At 38.6% G+C, this 23,009-nt stretch overlaps 4 protein-coding genes across 6 annotated transcripts; 2 read left to right on the top strand and 2 right to left on the bottom strand.

Moving 5' to 3' along the window:
* The first annotated feature begins 572 nt into the window (after positions 1-572).
* Positions 573-8,681, top strand: LOC129243680 (phosphatidylinositol 3-kinase catalytic subunit type 3). The gene is made up of 7 exons (XM_054880882.1): positions 573-772; positions 828-1,449; positions 1,529-1,624; positions 4,386-5,448; positions 7,216-7,489; positions 7,560-7,921; positions 7,987-8,681. The coding sequence occupies exons 1-7, from the start codon at positions 699-701 to the stop codon at positions 8,430-8,432; spliced, it is 2,937 nt and encodes a 978-aa protein (XP_054736857.1). The 5' UTR covers positions 573-698; the 3' UTR covers positions 8,433-8,681.
* A 3,766-nt stretch (positions 8,682-12,447) lies between these two features.
* LOC129244684 (uncharacterized) lies at positions 12,448-18,182 on the bottom strand. Of its 3 annotated transcripts, none has more exons than XM_054882458.1 (9): positions 17,867-18,182; positions 17,616-17,734; positions 16,073-17,445; positions 15,881-16,015; positions 15,605-15,736; positions 15,477-15,538; positions 14,681-15,417; positions 14,460-14,620; positions 12,448-13,909 (listed from the first exon to the last, which is right to left on the bottom strand). In XM_054882458.1, the coding sequence occupies exons 2-9, from the start codon at positions 17,673-17,675 to the stop codon at positions 13,183-13,185; spliced, it is 3,387 nt and encodes a 1,128-aa protein (XP_054738433.1). In that variant the 5' UTR covers positions 17,676-17,734; positions 17,867-18,182; the 3' UTR covers positions 12,448-13,182. The 3 variants fall into 3 exon arrangements, with proteins under 3 accessions (XP_054738433.1, XP_054738432.1, XP_054738434.1); XM_054882457.1 differs by having other exon boundaries at positions 17,616-17,716; XM_054882459.1 differs by lacking the exons at positions 17,616-17,734; positions 17,867-18,182 and having other exon boundaries at positions 16,073-17,278; positions 17,334-17,423.
* Positions 18,183-19,740: 1,558 nt separating this feature from the next.
* LOC129245704 (SAGA-associated factor 29) lies at positions 19,741-20,959 on the top strand. The gene is made up of 3 exons (XM_054884047.1): positions 19,741-19,909; positions 19,968-20,589; positions 20,649-20,959. Exons 1-3 carry the CDS (start codon positions 19,871-19,873, stop codon positions 20,861-20,863), a joined length of 876 nt encoding a protein of 291 aa, XP_054740022.1. The 5' UTR covers positions 19,741-19,870; the 3' UTR covers positions 20,864-20,959.
* LOC129245705 (mRNA turnover protein 4 homolog) lies at positions 20,878-21,981 on the bottom strand. The gene is made up of 3 exons (XM_054884048.1): positions 21,826-21,981; positions 21,501-21,748; positions 20,878-21,435 (listed from the first exon to the last, which is right to left on the bottom strand). The coding sequence occupies exons 1-3, from the start codon at positions 21,851-21,853 to the stop codon at positions 20,950-20,952; spliced, it is 762 nt and encodes a 253-aa protein (XP_054740023.1). The 5' UTR covers positions 21,854-21,981; the 3' UTR covers positions 20,878-20,949.
* Between the last annotated feature and the right edge of the window lie 1,028 nt (positions 21,982-23,009).

Raw genomic sequence — 23,009 nt, 5'->3', positions numbered from 1 at the left:
CTACTATCATCCAAGGATGATAGATTACGAGGTTTGCTATTTAGCTATGGTGAGAAGACAAACCAAAAACACTTCCAAAAACGTACAATAAATTTACATACTTTCGCACATTTGGATTCACCGTATTCTAAAAAACCGCTGTCATGGCATGAGCATTTGTTGTGTTGATTTTTTTCGTATATCACTAGCCCAAGCTAAATTTTATTATACGCATCCCATGTGACGTCAGTCCATCAGCTAATTCTGTCGAAATCGAAACTTTTCCAGCCATGTTTACTTAAATATCAGCTGTTTATGGTTACGTATTCACTTTTGACACCTAGAAAGAGCTTCTAGAGCTTTTGAAATTATATTCAATCGATTTCTCAAAAAGTATGGAAGCACAATATATTTAGGTACATATAAAACAACTTTATGGTTCGAATTTTTTTTCAAAGTGATGTTTGAAACAATGTTACGACAGCTATCAACTATGTTTTTAACTCAGGCTCAAAACAATCCTCCTCGTGTATGCCGTGCTTTACGTTCTCAGTCCATACATAGTGAAGCACTTTTTAGATGAATGCTGGCATCACTGGAGAAAAGGTGAACAGCTGACGTTAGTTATATTGTGAAAGACACAAAAGTGTAAAAACGTATTATTTTGGAAGTGTAAATGGAATTAACTTAGGAAAGCTATTTCCACAAAGAATTCAAACATGAATCAATTACCGGACGACCATTTTCGTTACATCTACAGCTCCTCCTTACATGAGCAAATACAAATAAAAGTGTAAGTAAGTCTGAGATTTTAGAAACGGCTTGAAAATAGTATGTCTTTATTGCAGAGGAACATTAGAAGGCAAAAAACGGCAACCAGACTACGAGAAACTGCTTGAAGATCCCATTTTACGTTTTTCCGGTCTTTATGCAGAAGAATGTCCTGCTTTTCAAATTCGCTTACAAGTATTCAACAAAAACCGGCCATATTGTTTGCCAGTAACCACATCCTATAAAGCCTTCAACAAACGTTGGAGTTGGAATGAATGGGTGACTCTACCTTTACAATTTTCTGATCTACCACGCACCGCCATGTTAGCTCTAACCATCCTCGATTGTGCTGGCGCAGGAAAAACAACTGTAATAGGTGGCACAGCAATTTCGTTATTTGGCAAGAACGGTTTGTTTCGCCAGGGCATGTTCGACTTGCGAGTGTGGTTAGGTGTCGAGGGAGATGGCAGCTATCCGTCTAAAACGCCTGGTAAAGGAAAAGATTCTTCAAAATCACAGATGCAACGGTTGGGCAAACTTGCAAAGAAACATCGTAATGGACAGATGCATAAAGTCGATTGGTTGGATCGACTGACATTTCGAGAAATTGAATTGATAAATGAACGTGAGAAGCGCATGTCAGATTATATGTATCTAATGATAGAGTTTCCCACCGCAGTGTTTCAAGAGTATTATAATGTAAGTAAATGAAATGAACCATCCTATCCTATTCTTGTACTGGCCATTGACACTAAAAACTTTTCTTGTTTTTTTTCAGTATTCCATTGTTTATTTTGAGCCAGAAGGCGATAAAAGTCATAAAATACTGTTTAAACCGAAATTAGTGACTGTACCAGATTCAGACATTTTGCAGGTAAGTAAGGGATGCAACTTAGTTGAAAATTAGTATCCCATAGTAGTTGTTTTTGTAGTAGTGTAGTTAGTACCCTGCAAGAACAGTGACCGCCATTTGAGCGATCATATGATGATCTCTGTAGATGAAAGTATTCAATAGTGCTCAGAGCAAAGTCTCTCACATTCCTAATACAATGTGAAAAGGTTGCGTGTGATTTTGCATCTTCCTCTAACTTATGGGTTTTGTTGGCAAATTAAACATGTGCTATACCTATGCTTCTCACTCTAATGATCCTTTGTAGTCAACGAATGTCATTCGTCAAACTGAATGCTGCATGGCCACCTTGTATTACCAGATTAAATAATTCCTGGCCCGTTATTTCCCTCTTGTCACCGTCCTGAAAAATTGAATTTTTATAATTTTTCTTGATCGATTTCCGATGCTGTGAGCACGCGCGCGCTTTAGGTCTCACATTATTGGTTTCATGGTTTCATATAAATTTTTTAAAGGTAAAACAAGAGCGAGCCGTTTGGGCTCTTTTGTAATAGCTTATATCCAGAGCAACAATATTGAAAGCATGTGCGTATGAATTAGTAAAAAAATGTGTTTGGATTAGTTTTCATCATCCAATTCTTGTAGGACTTGCATAAGTAAATATATAGTAGTAGGAACTCTCTGATTACGTCATTATATTTAAGATGACAATGAGAAAATATAAGATTATAGATGAAAGAGGGTAAATTGAAATTGAGAAATATAAGTTCAATGTGACAAAATGTGAAAATATAAAAATGTATTGAAAATACATATGACATTTGAGCTGGAAACTCCTGGGCCTAATAAAGAAAACACGTTTTGTTTAAAATTAGCTTTATTCGCATCAAGAACAACGCAATCATTCAGTGCCGTTCTAACACTTCAATATCACTTTTATAGAACGATTTATCTTTTGCTCCAAAATTGGCCTCAGTTTCAGCTATAGCCTCTTCATTCGAACGAAATTTTTTACCGGCGAGCATTTTTGTAGGTCTGCAAACAGCCAGTAGTCGCTGGGACCCAAATCCGGTGCATACGGTGGATGTGGGAGCAATTCCAAGTTAAATTCATGTAGTTTTGTCATTGATTTGATTAACTTGTGACACGGGGCATTGTCTTGATGAAATAAAATGAGCAGCAAACACGGCACACACTTTGAACAAAGCTTTTTCATAATCATTATTTTTTTCGAGTTTATCTGTACGGATCTTTCATTCTTCGGCTATTGAAATGTGCGCAGTCGTAGCACAGCCGCAGCATATTTTTATTGCTGTAGCTATTATGCTGCCAGTTTTTCAAGCTAAAAATATGCCAACCCCATTTTGTGTCTGTGTAAAGTTTTTGCATATACTAGACACTCTGAATTTTATTTATTTATTCATTTATTTATTAGATTGAGCTAGCGTTCTTCTAAAAAATTCATTACAACGGAAAGAGCGTGGGGGAACATTAAAATTTATTTTATTGAGCAGATACGGACAATCTATTGAACCGGTACAAATATCGACGGCAAAACACATCGACAAGAGAACACGTCTAGTCTCTAAAGAAATAAGATTTATTAATAAGCAACGAGACCGATAAGACGGAATGGGATCAACGAATTTCATCGAGCACAACGCACAAAAGCTCTTTGAACAGACTCTAATCTATTAATATAAACTGCATGAAACGGTCCCCAAACGAATACCGCGTATTCTAACCTGGACCGAACTAAGGACGAGTACAACAGCTTGAGAGTGTAGGGATCAGAAAACGAAGAACTATTCCGACGAATAAAGGCTAACATTGCGAACGATTTAGAAAGCATAAAGTTTATTTGTTCATTATCGTATTTCTCGTACAACCTTGAAGGGTTTTATCGAGCTCATTCTGTACTTATTATGACAAAACCTGTGGGAAAGATATGATGCATTATTGAAAATTTTAGTTCTAAAATGTCTTGTTAGTGTTGGCTGAAGAAGCTTGTGTTTTGGGCTTTCTATAACGTGATTTAAGCTTAAGTTTTTTATTTATTTTGTTTGTTTGGTTCTAATGACATCAAAGTATTGCCGCAAAATAATGCGTTATTGTTTTTAATCTTATGCTTCCCCAAAGTAGTTGTTGTTTCTAAGTGATTTTCAACTGTCTGACGACATTCCGACCATCGGTTGCTCTTTGAGGTGTGAAAGAATAGAAGAACTGAATACCAGTGCTGTTCAAAATAAAATAAACAATTACTAAACATCTTGCGTTGAACGGCAAGGCTAGCCGGCGGCATCGATTTTCTCAATGTGTCGATAGAGACAGTTCACAAATAAACTGGATTGTCTTAATTAAGTACACGCACCCGTGCCAATATCTTAGGCCATAGCTTCGCACGTTTTCGCAAAGTGATCTAAGAAACGCAGACATTTTTTATTACAGTCGTTGATAGTTTTTATGGGCAGGTCTGCATTTCTTTGAACTGTGTAAAAAGAACGAAACCATTTCAAAATTGCTAGTAATCTAGAAAACTGCTGTGCTTAAAATCAAGAGACTTTAAATTTAAATTTAAAATTTGTGCATTATGTAGAATTCGGAAGTTTTTTGCTCATCTATGGTGGCATCTGAAAAAGTTTCTGCTTCGATTACAGTTTAAGTTTTGTTATAAGAAATGGAATTTGAGATTAAAAAAATTCTTTTCCGCTCTACGAGTAATACAAATCAGTTATCCAGGTTTTATACACTTTCATTAAAAAAAATGTTCTCTTTTACCTTTCAGGAGAATTTGGTCGAACGAAAGCATCATCGCCTGGCACGTTCCGAACGGTCACGCATTTCTGACCGAGATGCAAAGCCCACTGCTGTTATACGTAACCAGTTGCACACCATTGTGTACCGCTATCCACCAACATGTGTACTGAGCAGTGAAGAACAGGATCTATTATGGAAATTCCGATTTTATTTATGTTCACATCGCAAAGCTTTAACGAAATTTCTCAAATGTATCAATTGGGAGATTCAGCACGAAGTAATGCAGGCACTTTCGCTGCTAGCCAAATGGGAACCAATGGATGTAGAGGACGCATTGGAGCTGCTCAGTCCGGTTTTTACACATCCAGGTGTAAGGCGCTATGCCATCAGTCGATTGGCCCAGGCCCCAGATGAAGATCTGCTACTTTACTTATTGCAACTGGTTCAAGCTTTAAAGTACGAAAATTTCGATGACATCGTAGAATTGCACAAACGTATTTTTCCCGATCACGATGTTGTACGTTCTTTAGACGGCAGTTCTACTATCTTAGATCCTAATTCGATTTGTTCGGATTCAAGTGGGGGTGTATCTTCAGTAATTGCAGTAGGTGGCGCTGGACCACAACGCGGAATTGCGGCATCAGTTCTACAACGACCTACGATACAACCAGAAATGCCCGCACCACGCATATCCACATCAGTCGGGCCAACATCAACATCCAACTCAATAACAGGAGCAGCAAGTTCATTACAAAACTCCATTTCAACAGCATCTTCAGTTGTAACCGCTGGTGGCAGTGGGGGTGGAGATGACAATTTGATAAATAATTCTTGTGTAGCTTCTGCTATTTCAGACGCCACCAATACATTGACTAGCGAATACAATGCCGCTGGGCCACTGAAAAATGATCCTGGAGATCTCTGTACATTCCTCATACAACGAGCATGCAAGAATCCAACACTCGCTAACTACCTTTACTGGTATTTATCTATTGAGGTGGAAGACCATGAGTCGATACGTAAGCAAGATGAACGAGTGCATGATATGTACGTGATGGTGTTGCGAATGTTCCTTAGGGTTATAGAAACTGGTGAGTATCATTTATGCTTTCGGACAAATCATCGTTTTAAAAGTTAAAGTTAATTACAGCACCCGCTACAGTCAGTAATTAATATATAATATATTTAAATGATTAATATGTTGTTTAGTCGCCAAATTGTTGATTACGTTTAAATTCGAAAGTAAAATTGTTAAACACTGTCGGGGAACGCGTTGACTCAGTTCATGGGATTTGTTTTCTTAAGTCACAAAACGCTTATGAGTAATAAGGTATCTTTTCCACCACAAAACTTGTACAATCCAAGACCATTATTTAAGATCTTTTCAAAAATGTTTGACAAGTGTATGCTGTTACAACAAAGACGATAACCTCCTCCTTCTTCTTAATTGGCGCGATAACTGCTTACGCGATTTTGGCCCAGTTTAACAAAGCGCGCCAGTCATTTCTTTCCCGTGCTAACCGGCGCCAGTTGAACACAGCAAGTGAAACCAAGTCCTTCTCCACCTAATTTTTCCAACGCAGAGGATGCCTTCCTCTGCTACCACCGGCTGGTACCGCATCGAATACTTTCAAAGCCGAAGCGTTTGTATTCATTCGGACGATATGACCCAGCCAACGAAGCCGCTGGATCTTTATTCGCTGCGCTATGTTTATGCCATAAAGCTCATGCAGCCAATGTGCAACGTCACCAACGTGCAAAAGTCCAAAAACCTTGCGCAGAATCTTTCGCTCAAACACTCCAAGGGACGCCTCATCGGATGTTGTCATCGTCTAAGCATCTGCGCCAAACGTTAGGACGGGCATGATGAGAGTCTTGTAGAGTGTTAGTTGTGTTCTTCGAGAGAGGACTTCATTACTACTTAGTACGATGTAGCACTTGTTGGCAAGAGAGATTCTACGTTGGATTTCAAATCTGACATTTTTATCGGTGTTAATGCTGGGTCCTAGATAAACGCAGGCTATAACAACCTCGAAATTATAACTGTAAACAATGATGCGAGTGCCGATACGCGTGTGCGCCGACTGTTTTTTTGATGACAGGAGGTACTTCGTTTTGTCCTCGTTCACCACAAGACCCACGGGGAATGCTGCCTGAGCGATAGTTCTTGGTCGGATATAAACACACGTCGTTCCGATAGCGTAGAACCAACTTTCGTGGAAAAGGTCATCGGACTTTACAAGTTAGGACTTTTTTCTGTGAGGCGATCTCAAAGATGGGATCTATCTCGTTTCCACGACAGTCGGTTCTACGTTACCGAAACGACCCGGATTTATATCCGGTCAAGGACTGTCACTCCAGCAGCATTCCCCGTATGTAAGTATGGGGAATGTTTATGCTGTTACAACAACAACAACATGGGATCTATCTGAATAAGCTAGAAAGTATTGAAGCTTTGAAAGAAACCATTCGTCAATGAAAGGGAATTGACGCGTACACTTCTGTTAGGTGTTTGGCTGAGCTCCTCCTCTTATTTGTAGCGTGCGTCTTCATGTTGTTCGGCAAATGTAGGGGAATACAGTTTTAAGCCGACTCCGAACGGCGAATTTTTACGACAGAAATACACTCAGAGGTTTGCCATTGCCTGTCGAGAGGCAACCGCTATTAGAATATCGCTTTGCTGTTTCATGCATGATGATTTGAACCTGCGCACTCCCGAATGGTAGTCACGCACCATCCATTCGGCTACTGCGACCGGACTAGAAATACCCTGTATAAATAAATGTATTTTTAAGTGTAGAATAAACAACATATTTAACAGTTATATATTAGGCACGGATTACTTATTTCTTCCGCAGGCAATTTTCAATTGCGAAGTATTTGGCATAATTTGAAAAAGCAGCAAATTTTAATAGATGAACTCGTTAAATTGGTCAAAACCGTAGCCAAAGAGCCAGGCAATCGCAATAAGAAAACCGAAAAGTTTCAGAAGCTTCTATCCGATACGGACACGTTTAAAATAAACTTTACTGGCTTCGACCCACGACCATTTCCATTGGATCCAGAAATTTATATCACCAAAATTGTACCATCGAAAACCTCACTCTTCAAGAGCGCGCTAATGCCCGCAAAGTAAGTGCTGATGTTCAATTTAAGGTTTATTTAATAATTGAGTTTCTCTTCTTCTATTTAACTTTTTCAGGTTGACTTTCGTTACTACTATTGCCAAACATGAATATGTAGCCATTTTCAAACATGGCGACGATCTTCGCCAGGACCAACTAATCCTTCAAATGATTACATTAATGGATAAACTTTTGCGGCGTGAGAATCTGGATTTAAAACTGACGCCTTATAAGGTGCTGGCCACCAGCTCAAAGCATGGCCTATTGCAATACATTGATTCGTACACTGTTGCCGATGTGTTGGCGCGGGAAGGCAGCATACACAACTTTTTCCGCAAGCACAATCCTTGCGAAAATGGGCCGTACGGCATTACAGCAGAGACTATGGATACGTATATTAAAAGCTGTGCTGGTTACTGTGTAATAACATATTTACTAGGTAAGAATTCAATATATACGGACATTATATGGTATACATATACATATACTTATGATTTATGACAGGTGTTGGCGATCGTCACTTAGATAACTTGCTTCTAACCACCAATGGTAAATTGTTCCACATCGATTTCGGCTACATATTGGGACGTGACCCGAAGCCTATGCCTCCACCCATGAAGCTAAGCAAAGAGATGGTGGAGGCTATGGGAGGTGTCAGCTCGGATCATCATCATGAATTCAGGAAATTGTGTTATACAGCATTTTTGCACTTACGGCGCCACGCCAACGTTATGCTGAATCTGTTTTCGCTGATGGTAGACGCCTCCGTGCCGGATATAGCGCTTGAGCCGGATAAGGCTGTGAAAAAAGTGGAGGACAATTTGCAGTTGGGTCTAACAGACGAGGAGGCGGTGCAACATCTCCAATCACTACTAGACGTATCAATTACAGCAGTTATGCCAGCTTTAGTCGAACAAATTCACAAATTAGCTCAGTATTGGCGAAAGTAAAAGCCATTGGCGGAGAACTCGGAAAATGTTTGGTGTGAAAAATATTTTTGTGAGTAAATAGCCATGAGTATGAAAATCAAATGTTGTCAAAGCATTAAATATTACATTATTTTTAGAGTATCCATAATATTAGTGGGTAAAAAGTTTTATTTAGACAAATTTAATAATGCAAACATGTAATTTCATTAATCATACACACACGTACATTATTAACAAATAAAAAGCCTTATTATAATGTGAAAATAAAAATAAAATAAAATTAATCAAAAATATTATAATGAAAAAATTATTAGTAGATGCTTTTGCGAACTATGAAATATTCGTTAAGAATAGCGTTGAAGAGTAATAATTGATTTGATAAGCCATGAACTTGCAAGAAGCACGACGCTAAAGGTTTTTTCCAATTTCGTTCGCTCATCGGACACATAAAATGCGGCTCTATAATACATCTATAGAAACGTACGGGTCGCTCACCGAGGAAGGTGCCGGGGTGAATTTCAGCGGAGCGGTGAAAAAATACTCGGAAGTGCTAGGCTAGAATACAAATATATTTCAAACGGAAGTCTACGCAATATGAAGGGACGCAACTGTAACAACAGAAGCATAGCTAACCTTACTGACAGCCAAGCAGCAATCAAGGCTCTCAACTCTTTACAGGTTTCATCACAACTGGTGCTGGAATGTCTTGATAAGCTAAATATCTTAGGCCAGACCAACCAGATACGTATTCTATGCGTTAAAGAGCATATAGGAATTATTGGGAACGAAATAATAGATCAATTAAGAAGGAAAGGATCGACCTGCCCATTTATAGGACCAGAGCCACTTGGTTGTCTAGAAAAGGGTAACTTCTCCCTTATTTAAAAAGTAGAGGAAAGACAAAGAAGATCATACTGGGACAATCTACCATTGCTGCGGTCTGAATGGTCTTTCATGAAGGTCCGGCTTATCCATGTAGAGCTCCAAAGGAAAAAAATCTAGACGCATATTGTTGAATGATCGAGGCGGCCAATTTATCGGTCCGATGCGTGAAATGAATAGTTCTCGCAATAAAGCCATGGTTAGAGAAAATTACCTGACCTAGAAAAACGGAACACACATCCCTAATAATAAGACTCGTCACGACCGTCCTAACGTATGGCGCAGAAACTTGGATGATGCCTCCGATGAGGCGTCTCTTGGAGTGTTTGAGAGAAATATTATGTGGAAGATTTTTGAACGTTGGTGACAACGAGTATCGTACGCGATGGAACGCTTAGTATGAGCTTTGTGACGGCGTAGACATAGCGCAGTGAATACAGGTCTAGCGGCTTCGTTGGCTGGGTCAAGATGTCCGAATGGATACAAACGCTCCGGCTCTGAAAGTAATCGAAGCGATACCAACTGGTGGTAACGGAGGAAGAGAAAAGCTTCCTCTGCGTTGGAAAGATCAGGTGGAGAAGGACTTGGTGTGCCCAACTGGCGCCGGTTAGCATGAAAAAGAAACGACTGGCGCGCTTTGTTAAACTCGGCCAAAATCGCGTAAGTGGTTATCGCGCCAATCAAGAAGTGAAGAGGAAGATACTTCACATCTGACTTGCCAAGGCCATCTCGAAAGAAAACCAAGGCACCACAGATCTTATTAATGGCATAGCAAAAAATAATGTCGTAAACCTTTCGGACATTTTCTAGATTATCATAGGTAATATATCGCACTTGTTACGTTAAAGCGTAACAACTCAAAATCTGATATACGATACACTAGACTGGGCTAGTGTACTGGGGCGGCAGCCCTTGGTCGGGAAAAACCCGAGTCATTCCGGTAACGTAGAACCGGCTGCCATGGGAATGCTTAACCAAAACCGCCCCTGCGAGAGGACTGTCCTAGTAGCGTTGGACCTAAAGAAGGCTTTCGATACAGTCAGCCATTTCACGCTACTAGATGATATTTATCAGTCGACACTCCCGCCAGGACTGAAGAGGTGGTCCGCGAACTACCTGAGCGGTCGGCACTCGTCAGTGATTTTTCGAGATCAAATGTCAAAGCAGAGGAAGATTAAGCAAGGCGTACCGTAGGGTGGTGTCCTTTCACCCTTGCTTTTTAACTTCTACATCTCGAAGCTCCCCCAACCACCAGCGGGAGTTTCCCTGATCTCATACGCTGACGACTGCACGATCATGGCGTCGGGCAATGACATCGATGGCCTGTGTTCCAAAGTGAACAACTACCTCACCGACCTTTCTCGCTTTTTCACTGCGAGGAATCTCCAACTTTCCCCCACCAAGTCCACGGCGACCCTTTTCACCATCTGGACAAAGGAGGTCAAGCTGTCCCTTAAGGTAAAAGTCGACGACACACCAATTCCGACTGTGAATAACCCAAAATTTTGGGTGTAACCTTTGACAGCTTGCTCTCCTTCTCTGCGCATACAACCGCAATTGCCACTAAAGTCCAAAACCGCAACAAGGTCCTCAAATCGCTGGCCGGCAGCACTTGGGGCAAAGACAAAGAACTGTTGCTCTCGACATTTAAGGCAATTGGCCGGCCGGTTCTAAACTATGCTGCGCCTGTCTGGTCGCCTGGTACTAGTGATTCGCAGTGGACAAAGCTGCAGACATGTCAGAATACCGCCATTCGGACAGCGACCGGGTGCCTCCTGATGTCGCCCATACAACACCTGCACAACGAGGCACAAATGCTCCCAGTTGCGGAGCACAACAAATTGCTCAGCAAGCAGTTCCTGCTGGAGGGTTACCGCAGGTTTCACCCCTGCAGACACCTGCTTGAGCCTGAGCCGCCTCCCAGGCACGTCAGGAGACACCTCCTCGACTACGCTGACGAACTCCAGGACAAAACTGACCGAAACCTACTGGACCGGACAGTATTCAGACAGTCAATAAACGACATTCACCGGGAGACCGTCACCACCTTCATGAACTCCCGTCCTGTGAATGCCGTAATCGGAGTCCCACCACCACCCATTGCAGATGAAGAGCTCCAGCTTCCCCGTGAGACCCGTGTAACATTGGCACAATTACGTTCTGGATACTGTAGCAGGTTAAATTCCTACATATCCAGAATCGACCCCGACATACCAAACACATGTCCGGCATGTGAAGGTACCCCGCACGACACTAACCACCTCTTCACATGCCCCCTTAAACCGACTCATCTAACCCCCCTCTCCCTCTGGACCCAACCTGTCGAAACAGCATGTTTCCTGGGCCTACCCCTAGATGAGCTAGACGAAGACGACCGATGATATACTTACACTGACAGGGCAAACTATGCTGTTAAAACAACAACAACAACAACTCAAAATCTGAACATTTTCAGTATAGACGAAAAACTGTTTCCGTAAATATTAATAATATATTACAAGGAAAAAAATATGTATCTGCACGAAAATATCACTAAAAACAATATATCGGTCGTTTCATTCTTATTTGTTTAGTAGTTGCGCTAAAAGAACAAATTTTTGAGTTGTTACTCTTTTCCTGAAATTTTTGTATACACTTAGTGGTGCTATTTTGAGTTGTCTCTGTTTAACTGAAAAAATAACACGTAACTTAAACAAACCGTTTGGTTGTAAACAGGCACAATTCAAAATGTTACACTTTATGTGACATAAATTTGTTCAAACACTTGGAGACAACTAAAAATGTAACTCTTTAGTTGAGACAAAAGAAGTCATTCTGAAAACAAAGAGAGAGTCATAACGGTCATGTTTCAAGTTATCTTTGTGAGTGGCCGTTAGCATTCTCAGTTTATCCTTGGGGAGGGTTATAAGTTTTTTAAACCTCTTTTGGTCGTACCTTCCCAGTAAGGATTTCACCTGGCGTAGCCCCATAGTTTGGTGCACACAAACCTCCCTTAGCCCTAGCGTTTCACTCCTAACTCGACTAACTAGGATTTACATCCTTTCAAAATATGTTCAAACTGGTTTTCTGATTTTATCAATACCATGTATAATCCATGTTTTTATGGAGACCCGATGTTACCGATCTTACGGTGAATTTATGAATAAAAATTAGGTTATCTTAATTAAGTCTTCTTTTATTTACTATTACTTGTATAATGTGTACTTATACTGGGCCGTATTTGAGTAGATGTTAAATTTTTTTAAATAACTCTAAGTATATTCTAATTAAAACCCTTCCACAGGAAGACAATTATATAATTTGGAAATTCACTCATTCCACACAATTGTCTTCTTTCAGTTGTGAGACCCAGTACCTATAAATTTAATCATACGTAACAGCACTAAAAAATTTATATTTTTGCTTCCTAAGCTAAGCGTACAGTACATGCAATGATCACGAAATTATACTACAGAAATTTGAGAACATATTGATTGTATATAAAATATTCATTATACCGAAAACATTATTATATCGATAGCAAATTATTACATTACATGAAATTAATTAAATCTTTTTATTTTGTTCTTTTTACAACCATCTATAAGCAGTGCGAATTCTTCTAATCTATACCTATAACTATTTAGTAATTTCAATCCATTGAAAATGTACACTAAACCACGTTAATAGAGTTTGACATTTCAAGAAAACCATTTCACAAGGTCCAAAAATGCCTAAGAGTTATAGAGTAGTTATTTCAGTTCTGCTCAAATGAGTTTAAGTCACGGAAAGGCGCAAAATATACAGAATTAGCTTTTTCATACCCGAAACAACACGTCAAATAACAATTCAATGTATTTGCGCTTATGTAAGAATTACCAATCGGCGGCCAAAGAAACACACCTCAGATTTAATTGTCGAAACTGATTTGTCGCTTGACTTTAGTCGTGCCAGCATTCAGTAAACTCGAATCCAACTCAATGTTCTTTGCTTGCAATTGCGATTTCCCCACTGAAGTTGTACATTTTACTGAAGCACCTTGCATGTTGCTTGACATCAGTTGGTTGCCAAAATAGTGGTTGTTATTTTGCGCGTATGGACTCACATTGCGCTGGTCTTTTCCAGTGAAATTCTTCTGTGCAGAACGACGTTGATCGGACTCAAAATTGACATTTTCTCGTAAAGCTAAGCCGCACATATTATTTTTCGATGAACTATTCTGTAGCGATGTGTTCGACTGAATGGACAGCTTGGTTAGCGACGATGACTGTTTTACTGTGCTTTCAAGCAGTTGTATTTGTGATTGGTTTTGCGAGGTGGAAGTCGTCGCTAAAGAACTGGTTGACAATGTTATATTTTGGCTGCTGCTTGCACGGGAGGAGTTCAATGATGAGTCGATAGAAAATATATTCGTGACGGAATCGGCACGTATCAAGTTTTGACTAAATGAATGCGTTTGATCTTGCAATTGCTGTTGCTGAGAGTTTTTTAGACGTTGATACTCCTCGGGTCCAATATAGCCGCTAAGGCGACAGTTAGACTCGTTTTTCTCGCGTACAATTTTGGCCTTCGCTTGCAGATAAATATCGTCGGCGCAATGACCAGTAATCACATTGTGCACGTACCGTTTTGCCAAGCTGAAAGTGAAACATTTACGATAAGTTTGCAAAGTAAAAAGTAAAGAAAACTAAATTTGGTGCGGACCGAACTTTATATACCCGCGCATGTTTTATTAAAATTTAATTTGGGCTGTATATTCATTTTTGGAATCAAACAAACTCAACAGTTATAGATTGTAACATCACAGGCACGAACACAAATTTAGTCCTAAATTATTATTAAGTCCGTATCGAAATACACTTTTACACATAAATTAAATTTATCATTTGTATCAAATTGGAGTAATTTTGGGTCGTTTAAAACGGAGATGCCACGTTTTTTTATAAATAGGAGGTGAGCGTAGTTATTGGCCGATTTCGTCAATTCTCAATACCAAACTACTTTGGATACTGGATAATATTTAAACCAAGTTCTACCTACTCCTCTCTTCATTCTGAAGATTTTGTGTACTTATGTATATGTCGATATATATTCCAATAATTCAATTCCTTCATGCTGGTGTGTGCACCAAATCTGCACAAGTGCGCGGGTGTAAAAGTCTAGCAATCAAATACTACTCAAACTTACCGCAACAACGTTTCACTATTGCTCGTGCTGCTCTTTTGGAAAAACTCCTGAAATAATCGCCGCACAACCCTGGCCAATACTGCTGCATACTGTTTGAAGCTGCTATGCTTCGTTGTGATTTTCTTCTCTTGCAATGCTTGTGACACCGCCCATAAAAGTTTCTACAATTCATAAGAAAAAGTGTATACAATTCCCATATCCATAAAAAAGACTTTGCATACCTTTCGTTGATTCTCTGTTAAACTATTTGACTGCGCCACCATTTCCGAGTGTGATCGTTGAATTTTACTAGTAGTGGCGGCAGCTGATACGTTAGACGATAAAGCAGTTGCACTACCAAAAGTAAAACTACTGGTGGGTAGTAAATTTGTATGCGATATTAAGTCACGAGTTGAAACAGCAGCGGTGGTAGTCATTTCAGAATTAGCAAAAGCAGCAGCACTAGCCATCGTTGAAGTGGAACCAGCCCCAATACAAAAGCTTTGACTTTTAATTTTGAGTGCACGTGGCGTTAAATTTTCAGCACCTCCGCGGAACAGTTTGCTACTTTGCGATGGTAAGTCCCCTAAATCCCCAGTGTCGTCGTCATCAATAGCCGAACGTTTACGCTTCAATCTTGAATCAAACTCAAGTGTACTAAAACGACTTTGCTTTTGTGCTAAATCGAACTGGGTATTGAGACTTTTATCAATACCAAGAAGTAAATTTTGATTAGCAGCGGCGTAAGCGCTCTCCGTCTGTTTGTCCGGAGAGAAGAGAGCTCGCTTTGATTTTTCAACACGATTGGCAATTTCGGGCTTAATACTAAGCATACACCTTTGAACGGGTGGTTTGTGCTGCAGTTGCTTGGGCGGGCTCTGGAACAGCGCACGCTTCGATGCCTCCCGCGAAGGACCGGGTTTAATGAGATCGCAGCGAAATTGTCTTTTACGAGCCGACGATGAAGGCGTTTTGCGAGCTTCAAATATAAAATTATTAGCAAAAAGATTAAAAACGAAACTACAATGCATTTTATACTTTTTTTCTTGCTACCAGGTGTCATACGTTTCGGAGTATTCTTACGACGATGTTTATTCTTCCTGCAAAAAAAAATAATAATGAAAAAATATTTTATGATATATGGCAACATATAACATTTAACCTACTTTTTAACATCTACCACTATTTGTGGCCCCCGCAAGCTATTTGATTTTTGGGTGGCTAACTGCGCTGATGAAAAAGTGGCACGACGTCTAGCCAAATGGCTTAAACGATTTCCGGGAGATTGCGTGAGTAATCTGCAAATTAATATATGCAATGCAAAGCCAAAATGGTTGAAACTTATTTCAAAACATATAAACGCTAGGACTCGAATATAAATAATAATAATAATAATAAATATTGAACGTTAGAAAAGCAAAATAATAAGCTTATAATCTTACTTCATGCGCGCGTTGCGTTTTTTTTCGCTAGACGGTGAATTGCGATACGAAGAGGCTGTTTCTGCGCCAATAAAACGTTCAATCACCGATAAACCTAAATATTCGTTGTTTTCAGAAGCTTTGCACAAATTAAAACTGAAAATTAATTAAAAATATTAAATTTGGCGTTTTTAAACACTATTAAACGCTTACCAGAAACCATGCTGTCTCACGGCTAGCACTTGTCGCCAACCCATTTCCGCCGATTCATCAACGGAGTGTGTGGGTTTCAAGAGACTGGCAAACTCGTTCGAAGAACTCCAACTGTCCTGGACGTCAGTAGTATCAATGTTGGCTGTGAAATCTAATATATCTTGTTTTCGACTCATCACAGCACTAAACATATCCAACTGTGGTATGGTTACAGAGGGTGGTGGTGGTACACCCGCCAAACATTTCCGTATTCGTCTTAAAAGCTCTTTTTCTCGACGGCAGTTCTCCCGAAATAAACTGTAGGTATCAAAACGTTGAGAATCTTGCTCACAGGTTTGATCGTCCGCCAAACTGGACTCGGTGGCACAATTCAGTGATTTATTTGTGCTTGCGTCTGCATTATGCTCAGCACGGTTTTCACACGCATTTACATCAAAAACTGTTATACTTTCTGGCAAACCAGTATCCTCCTGCATTTCGTTTGCTTTCTTTTCTGTTATAATTGTATCATTTGATTTGACTGTAGTATCAACAACTTCGATTAAATCTTCCGCGTTGAAACTGTATATATTTTCATTGCCTGTGTCCGTATTGTTCTCATTTTCATCATCTTCATCATCGCCAAAAAGGTCTGGCGATTTCTCATTACTATACTTTTTGAGAACAAATGAGTGGTTTAAAGGTTTATCGCGGATTTCGATAATGGTTTCATGTCCATCGTATTCGATTGGTGGAGTTAGACTTTTGATTTTCCCGTTGAAAGATAAGTCGGTGGACAGTTCAAAAGGCTTTGATTCTGGATTTCCTACTATCGTTTCCGACCTTTTGCTAAGGGCCACCAAGTAGTCGACACCATTTTCAGATAGATCTCCATCGCACTCACTGGGTTCTGTCTTCTCGTTTGACAGTTGAATATCAACGGCATTGCAACTATTCTCATCCACAACCATGTCATAAAACCTCGAAAACACTGTGCCGCCGTTAGTAGGCAAATTTTTCTGATCAGTTAGCGTGTGAGGTGACACCTTTTCCAAAGAAATCGTTGCCTGTCGCGTATCGTAGGTAGATGAAAAAAATTCCCTTTGCAATTTGCCATAAGGGCTTTCACCAAACCCTTTAAAGGCGGACTTCTGACTCAAAGTAGGACTTACAACAGTTTTATTATTCCTAGGCGGTGATTGTTCTTCATACATTCCAGGAAGAGAACTAGACATTGCTATGAAAGGAATTTTATTTTCCTGACTAGATATAATAAAATTACCATCTGCTGGTATTACAACTTCAGTTTCGTATGATGGGGGTTTTAGTATATATGGTAAATGCATACTTTCATCATATACTACGTTGTACTCGAGTTGCTCATTGAGCGAGGACTGTAAGTATAGAAAAAATTCTTAGTTAGTTTTCTTCTTAGTTTTCTCTTGAAATACCACAGCAATAATGTATTCTACATTATGCATCCAAAATAATGTTTCATTAGGAAATATGCAAGCATATGAAGCAACTTCAACTCGGAATGATTTTTGAAGAAAATAGAACTTACACTACTAGACGGTTCAGATTCATAGCTATTGTTAATTTTGCTGCGTTTTTGTGCGCTCATAATTCAAAAGTGACACTCCCTGCCCCAATTTGTGGAATAACCTGTATTAAGGAAAGACTCTACATAGATTAGAGGAAAATATATCTAAAAATAGCTACAGAATAATACATGCTTATATGCACATGCATGCACCTTTTCTATTTCATGCGTAAGAAGGAAAAATTTATCAATTATTTACTAATTTTACTTACTTATTAAAATGAATTCCTTTACTTATAATAATATATGTAGAGTTCCCAGCCAAATGCACATTTATAAACCAGCTACAAAACCACTCAAAGCGTAATTGCGCGCGATTGTTTTGATTGCCGCCGACAGGCTACTTCTACTCTTGCGTCTTTTTTATTTAAAAGAGTTCAATGTTTAATTGTTCCGTGTGGTTAGCGGTGCGTATAGGTGTCGAATTTGTAAGTTTTTAATTTTGTTAGCAATAATACTTAAAAATACTCTAAAATAAGTTGTGAAAATTCTGCTGCGGTGGCTGAACGTCATCTATGGGCTGAACCATATCCAATACACAGTGTTGTATTACAGACATCACAGACTGCAAACCACAGTGTTGCTAATAGATTTTTATTTTATCGTCAACGTAAATCAATTCCGATTAATAATAACAATAATGGGGCGTCTTCACTTGCGTGAGAAGCTCGCTGGTTTTCTATTTTTTATTGCATAGCGTGTTCTTGGGGAAACGATCCGGTAGTTAGCAGCACGGATATAAAAATTTTGTTTTGATAGTAATAATAAATATAATTATGCGTGGATGTTTTCTTTACATTGAAGATGAAACATTAAGGACCTGTAAATAACACAAATTTTCAAGGGAACACTATTTCAACTGGCAATCGGCGTTTTTCCAACAGTTAATCAATTCGAATGTTATTAATTTGCCTTTAAGCATTAAACAAATTCATTAAGAATAAAATTTATGTCTGAAATAAGAGAATTTTCTTTGCTTCGTATAACTTCAAACCAAATTTTTAATATTTTGTGTAATTTAAAAATCATAATTAATCATAATCTCTATATTAGCATAGCAATTCATTGACAAATAACTTCTGTATTCTGTGCACCGTGACCCGTTTCTATTACCATTAAATTTGTCGATTGAAAGAGGTGATTTAACATCACAATGGCATCACTCTCACTTATTGTGTTTCTGTAAAAAATTAGACGAATTGCTTAGTAAAAAGCGAGATTACACGTAAAAATGTCTCGACCGAAATCCAAAATTATAAAATGATCTTATATTATAAAGGTACTTTTTCCGTACAACGCTAAGATTTCTGCGTTATCAATAATTATTACTACAAATGTAAGGGGAAGCGTCAAAGTAAAAACTATAGACCCCTTTTATTCGCTACTTCTCTGTTCGCTATCTATCTTCTCGTACACTTGACGAAAAACTTGCATGCTTCATTTATACCAGTTGCTTCATCTATTCACCACTTACTAAAACACCGACGCCCTTGTATAAACACCGACAAAGAAGAGGTTGATATACATAATTCTTATAAGCTTTTGTTAGCTACTATTAATTATGCATTCATATTACATAAGACAGTGTGTGTCAATAGCGCTTTAGCCAGTTATTGCCTATTATTAAATGTAGTGTCGAATTTCCCATGCGTATTGCGCGCCATAATATTTTGCAGGCTCAGTAGCCGCCGTTTTCGGAATTTCTCCAACCGTCTATTACTGCAGCAAATTGGGCAATTAAATTAACTTTTGCTTCTCTGCCTTTTTCTCATTCGTTAATAATAATTAAACAAAAAAACATTAAATTATTCCACCAAACCAATTTCTGTGAAGAAAGATCTTTTAAAACAGTTTTGACAGCTGATTGTCAAGTTTGTAGCTAATATGCCATTTGTGAACGGGGATATGAATTTCTATAGATTTATTGCTAATGACTGCAAATGAACGTGCTTTAAAAATTCGCGAATTACCAAGAGCGAAATATATGGCGTTGGAGCATAGCATTATGGTTTTTGTCAACTAAAACCGCTCACCTCTTTTGCTATTGACAATTTTATCGGTACCGATACATTTAATCATCTAGAATTGTTTATGTTTCTAGTTATATCTGCGCTTTATAGAAGGTTTTATTTCTTGGCTTACCATTATATTCCGCTGAATAATATAAGTTTGCACATTAAAATATAATTCGTGCTTAGAAGTAGAGGACCCTTAATATGCCATTAACAGCTGAAAACGCGGCATTGCAAATTCAGGTTAGTAAACTGTTAGCATTGTTAGTAAACAAGCATTGTCTAAATTTCTTTATTACAGGACCGTTTAAAAGATTTGCAAAGACTCATACATCAAATTGATGAAGAACGCAGGCGCTCTGAGGCAAACGTGAACAGTATACTGCGGGCGCAGCAGTCGAACTTTCCGCCACAGAAATTAAAAACCCTGTATAAAACAGGTCTACAAGATGCTTCGCACGAGGAAATGACAATACGGGGAGCTTTAGAAAAAATACAAGAAATCCGCAATATTCGAAACGAAAGACGTGTTGCTGCCCGTAATGCTGGTAACAAAGAAGCAATACGTCGTGGCGCACTAATGAAAATGGTTCAAATTTCTGCGCAAACTTTGCCTCTCTTTGTAAGTAAGCCTGGTGAGAAAGTTCCGCCGTTATGTGGTGCTACTCCAGCTGAGAGCAATTATATTGCAAAAGTTGGGGATAACGTTGCAGCCTTAGTGAAAGGTGTCGAAGATGACGAAAACTGGATTTTGGCGGAGGTGGTACAATTTTTACATCGCCAAAACAAGTATGATGTCATAGATATTGATGAAGAACAAAAGGACCGACATGTACTAAGCAAGCGAAAGATTATACCACTGCCATTAATGCGAGCTAACCCGGAAACCGATGGTCATGCGCTATTTCCAAAGGAAACTGTTGGTAAGGAAACAGCAAAATTTGCAAATGCCCTGTTCTTTAATAACTTACTTATTTTTTAGTTATGGCACTTTATCCTCAGACGACTTGTTTTTACAAAGCTATAATTCATCGTTTACCCCAAACTGCCACAGAAGATTATTTGGTCCTATTTGAAGATTCTTCCTGTACGAATGGTTATGCTGATCCATTACCAGTTGCACAGCGATATGTTATTGCATACAAACCTACAAAGAAGAGCGGTGGTGGTGGAAGCGGTAGCGTTTCTTCGGCTTAATCATAAAAACCAAGTTTCATTTGAGTTAAAATATCTTATTTATACAAAATTAAACTTAAACTTATGTAATACATTTCATAAATTAACTACTCCTCATCGTCCTCGTCTTCTTCTTGCTCCATTTCTTCATCTTCTACCTCCTCGCCTTGCCCACTGTCAGTTTTGTGATCGTCGTCATCTAAATCATCCTCAACGTGCAACTCGAAACCAGTATCTTCGGTCCAAGAGCACTTCATTGTAAGCTGAAATTTCGCCATGGGCTTTGCAACTAACTTTAAAATTCGCGCCTGTTCTGGTGTTAAAACTTTTCCTTCCTCGCACACGGTATAATCACTGTACAGTGTTACAACACCTTTTTGAAGTTTTGTTGGCATACCGAGGGATCGTAAATGTGGTTCTATGGAATGTGAGAATTCTTCGAGGGGACCTGCCGGCAACACTACTGTTTCTGTTGCTTTGAAACCACTGCGTGCATATTCCACAGCCCAATATTGTTCTGCCCATTCAAGAACTTCTTGTTTCGGCTTTTCCGTGAATAGTAGACCTACTTGTCCAGTCAAGCGCTTAGAAAGCTGCAATTTTTTAAATGGCATTAGTTATGTATATTAAAAAAGTAAATCAGCATTCGGATTTTTACCTTGTGCAGGTCTACTTTAATTTCCTCTGCTTTGCTACGTCCTAATCCGATTTGCATGATACGATTTTTACCAAAGAAAAAACGTGAATTAGACTTCCATTCCTGCCGCAGATCCTTTAATAGATTATTACGCATATTTTGCACTTGAAAAAGGAAGATATTGGGGTATTTCTCAACACAATGACGTATATCATCAATAATTTTTTGTTTCCATGCTAGGCCCTTCCGATCCGTTTTGGTCAGCGAAACTGTTTTCAGAGAAAAGAAAACAACCAAATTAATGAGGATATTTGACAATTCGAAAGCTTTAATAGTCAATACTTACTTTTTTTGTCTCTCTTGGAACGTGGCATTTCTAAAATGGACTATTTCTATAATATAAATATTGTTCTAATATTCGGAAATTTATGCCAAATTTACGCAGCGAAATCAACACGTGCAATCACGGCGTATTATAAGATTCGCTTTGCGTGCAGTTGTAAATCATATGTTAGTTGGTGATGCTTTGGAAAGTAGTAGAAAAGGCGAAAGAAAGGAGTACTATAACCTTTTAAAAAATTTATTTAAAAAAACGCGATTTCCCAACATCGCTCAACGAAATTGTACGTGTAAATATTTATTAAAAAATTATCTGGCGAAAAAATCGCTTGCCTGAAAGTAGACAGCAGGTCAACTTTTACTAACTTTTTGATTTTTCAACGACTATCGCTTATTTAAATATCGTCTCATGTTAATGTAACTTTAGACAGACAAATAGCAATTAATATTGAATTGTCAATAAATTTGTGTCAGATTTTCTATGAAACTATGTGAAGTCTCTTCAATGAGAAAGGGAATCATGACAAGGAAATGACATTAAAAACAAATAGAGAAAGAGAAATTATCGGATTTTCGATGAAAATATGTTTTAGTAATTTCTTTTGAAATGATACGCACAAAACTAAAAGACTTACGGGAAGGGCGTTCCCATGACATAAATTGGATTTATATCCGCCCAAGGTCTATCATTCCAACAGCATTCCCTAAACAAACAAACATAATTTAAATCTTAATTGACTAAGGTAATTGGTTTGTTTTAACGTAGTATTACAGCCTTTGGCCGTTATCTATGCCTTGGCCATTATCTATGCCTTGGCCAATATCTATGCTTTGACCAAAGGTACATGAAACAGGTAACTTTAGCGGAGTTGCAATTTGAATTTCATTCCTTTTATTTTGTCTCTAAATTGTCAAATTTAATTTAAATTACTCTAAGCTGTCAATCTTTGCTTAAAGATTTCTACATTCTAAGGACCGAAAGCAAAAACAAAATACATTGCTCTTCTTGTGCCTCGCATATGATGAATTAAATATGAATAATCGTATATCAAACTAAAAGCCTATAAGACGACATACAAAGACGCACTGGATATAAATCCGAGTCCCCCACCCCTCCAACATAACAAAAATTAGCTCGATGAAGAAGTAAGTAATTTCGAACCGTCGTTCACGGCTATCTACACAAAAAAC

The sequence above is a fragment of the Anastrepha obliqua genome, chromosome 4 (assembly GCF_027943255.1).
Source record: "Anastrepha obliqua isolate idAnaObli1 chromosome 4, idAnaObli1_1.0, whole genome shotgun sequence".
In the NCBI taxonomy this organism is placed as follows: domain Eukaryota; kingdom Metazoa; phylum Arthropoda; class Insecta; order Diptera; family Tephritidae; genus Anastrepha; species Anastrepha obliqua.
Note: the sequence above shows the minus strand (reverse complement) of the source record. Positions and strands in the feature narration are given on the sequence as shown.

Bases quoted from the DNA above. Each gene is read 5' to 3' on its own strand.
- LOC129243680 (XM_054880882.1), top strand. From the start codon at position 699: ATGAATCAATTACCGGACGACCATTTTCGTTACATCTACAGCTCCTCC. The intron at 5,449-7,215 runs GTGAGTATCATT...TTTCTTCCGCAG, and splicing joins CCTTAGGGTTATAGAAACTG to GCAATTTTCAATTGCGAAGT. The intron at 7,922-7,986 runs GTAAGAATTCAA...GATTTATGACAG, and splicing joins TGTAATAACATATTTACTAG to GTGTTGGCGATCGTCACTTA.
- LOC129244684 (XM_054882458.1), bottom strand. From the start codon at position 17,675: ATGAGCGCACAAAAACGCAGCAAAATTAACAATAGCTATGAATCTGAA. The intron at 17,446-17,615 runs GTAAGTTCTATT...CTATACTTACAG, and splicing joins AATCTGAACCGTCTAGTAGT to TCCTCGCTCAATGAGCAACT. The intron at 15,418-15,476 runs GTATAAAATGCA...TTATATTTGAAG, and splicing joins ACCTGGTAGCAAGAAAAAAA to CTCGCAAAACGCCTTCATCG.
- LOC129245704 (XM_054884047.1), top strand. From the start codon at position 19,871: ATGCCATTAACAGCTGAAAACGCGGCATTGCAAATTCAG. The intron at 19,910-19,967 runs GTTAGTAAACTG...TCTTTATTACAG, and splicing joins ACGCGGCATTGCAAATTCAG to GACCGTTTAAAAGATTTGCA. The intron at 20,590-20,648 runs GTAAGGAAACAG...CTTATTTTTTAG, and splicing joins ATTTCCAAAGGAAACTGTTG to TTATGGCACTTTATCCTCAG.
- LOC129245705 (XM_054884048.1), bottom strand. From the start codon at position 21,853: ATGCCACGTTCCAAGAGAGACAAAAAAA. The intron at 21,749-21,825 runs GTAAGTATTGAC...CTCTGAAAACAG, and splicing joins TTCCAAGAGAGACAAAAAAA to TTTCGCTGACCAAAACGGAT. The intron at 21,436-21,500 runs GTAAAAATCCGA...AAAAAATTGCAG, and splicing joins TTAAAGTAGACCTGCACAAG to CTTTCTAAGCGCTTGACTGG.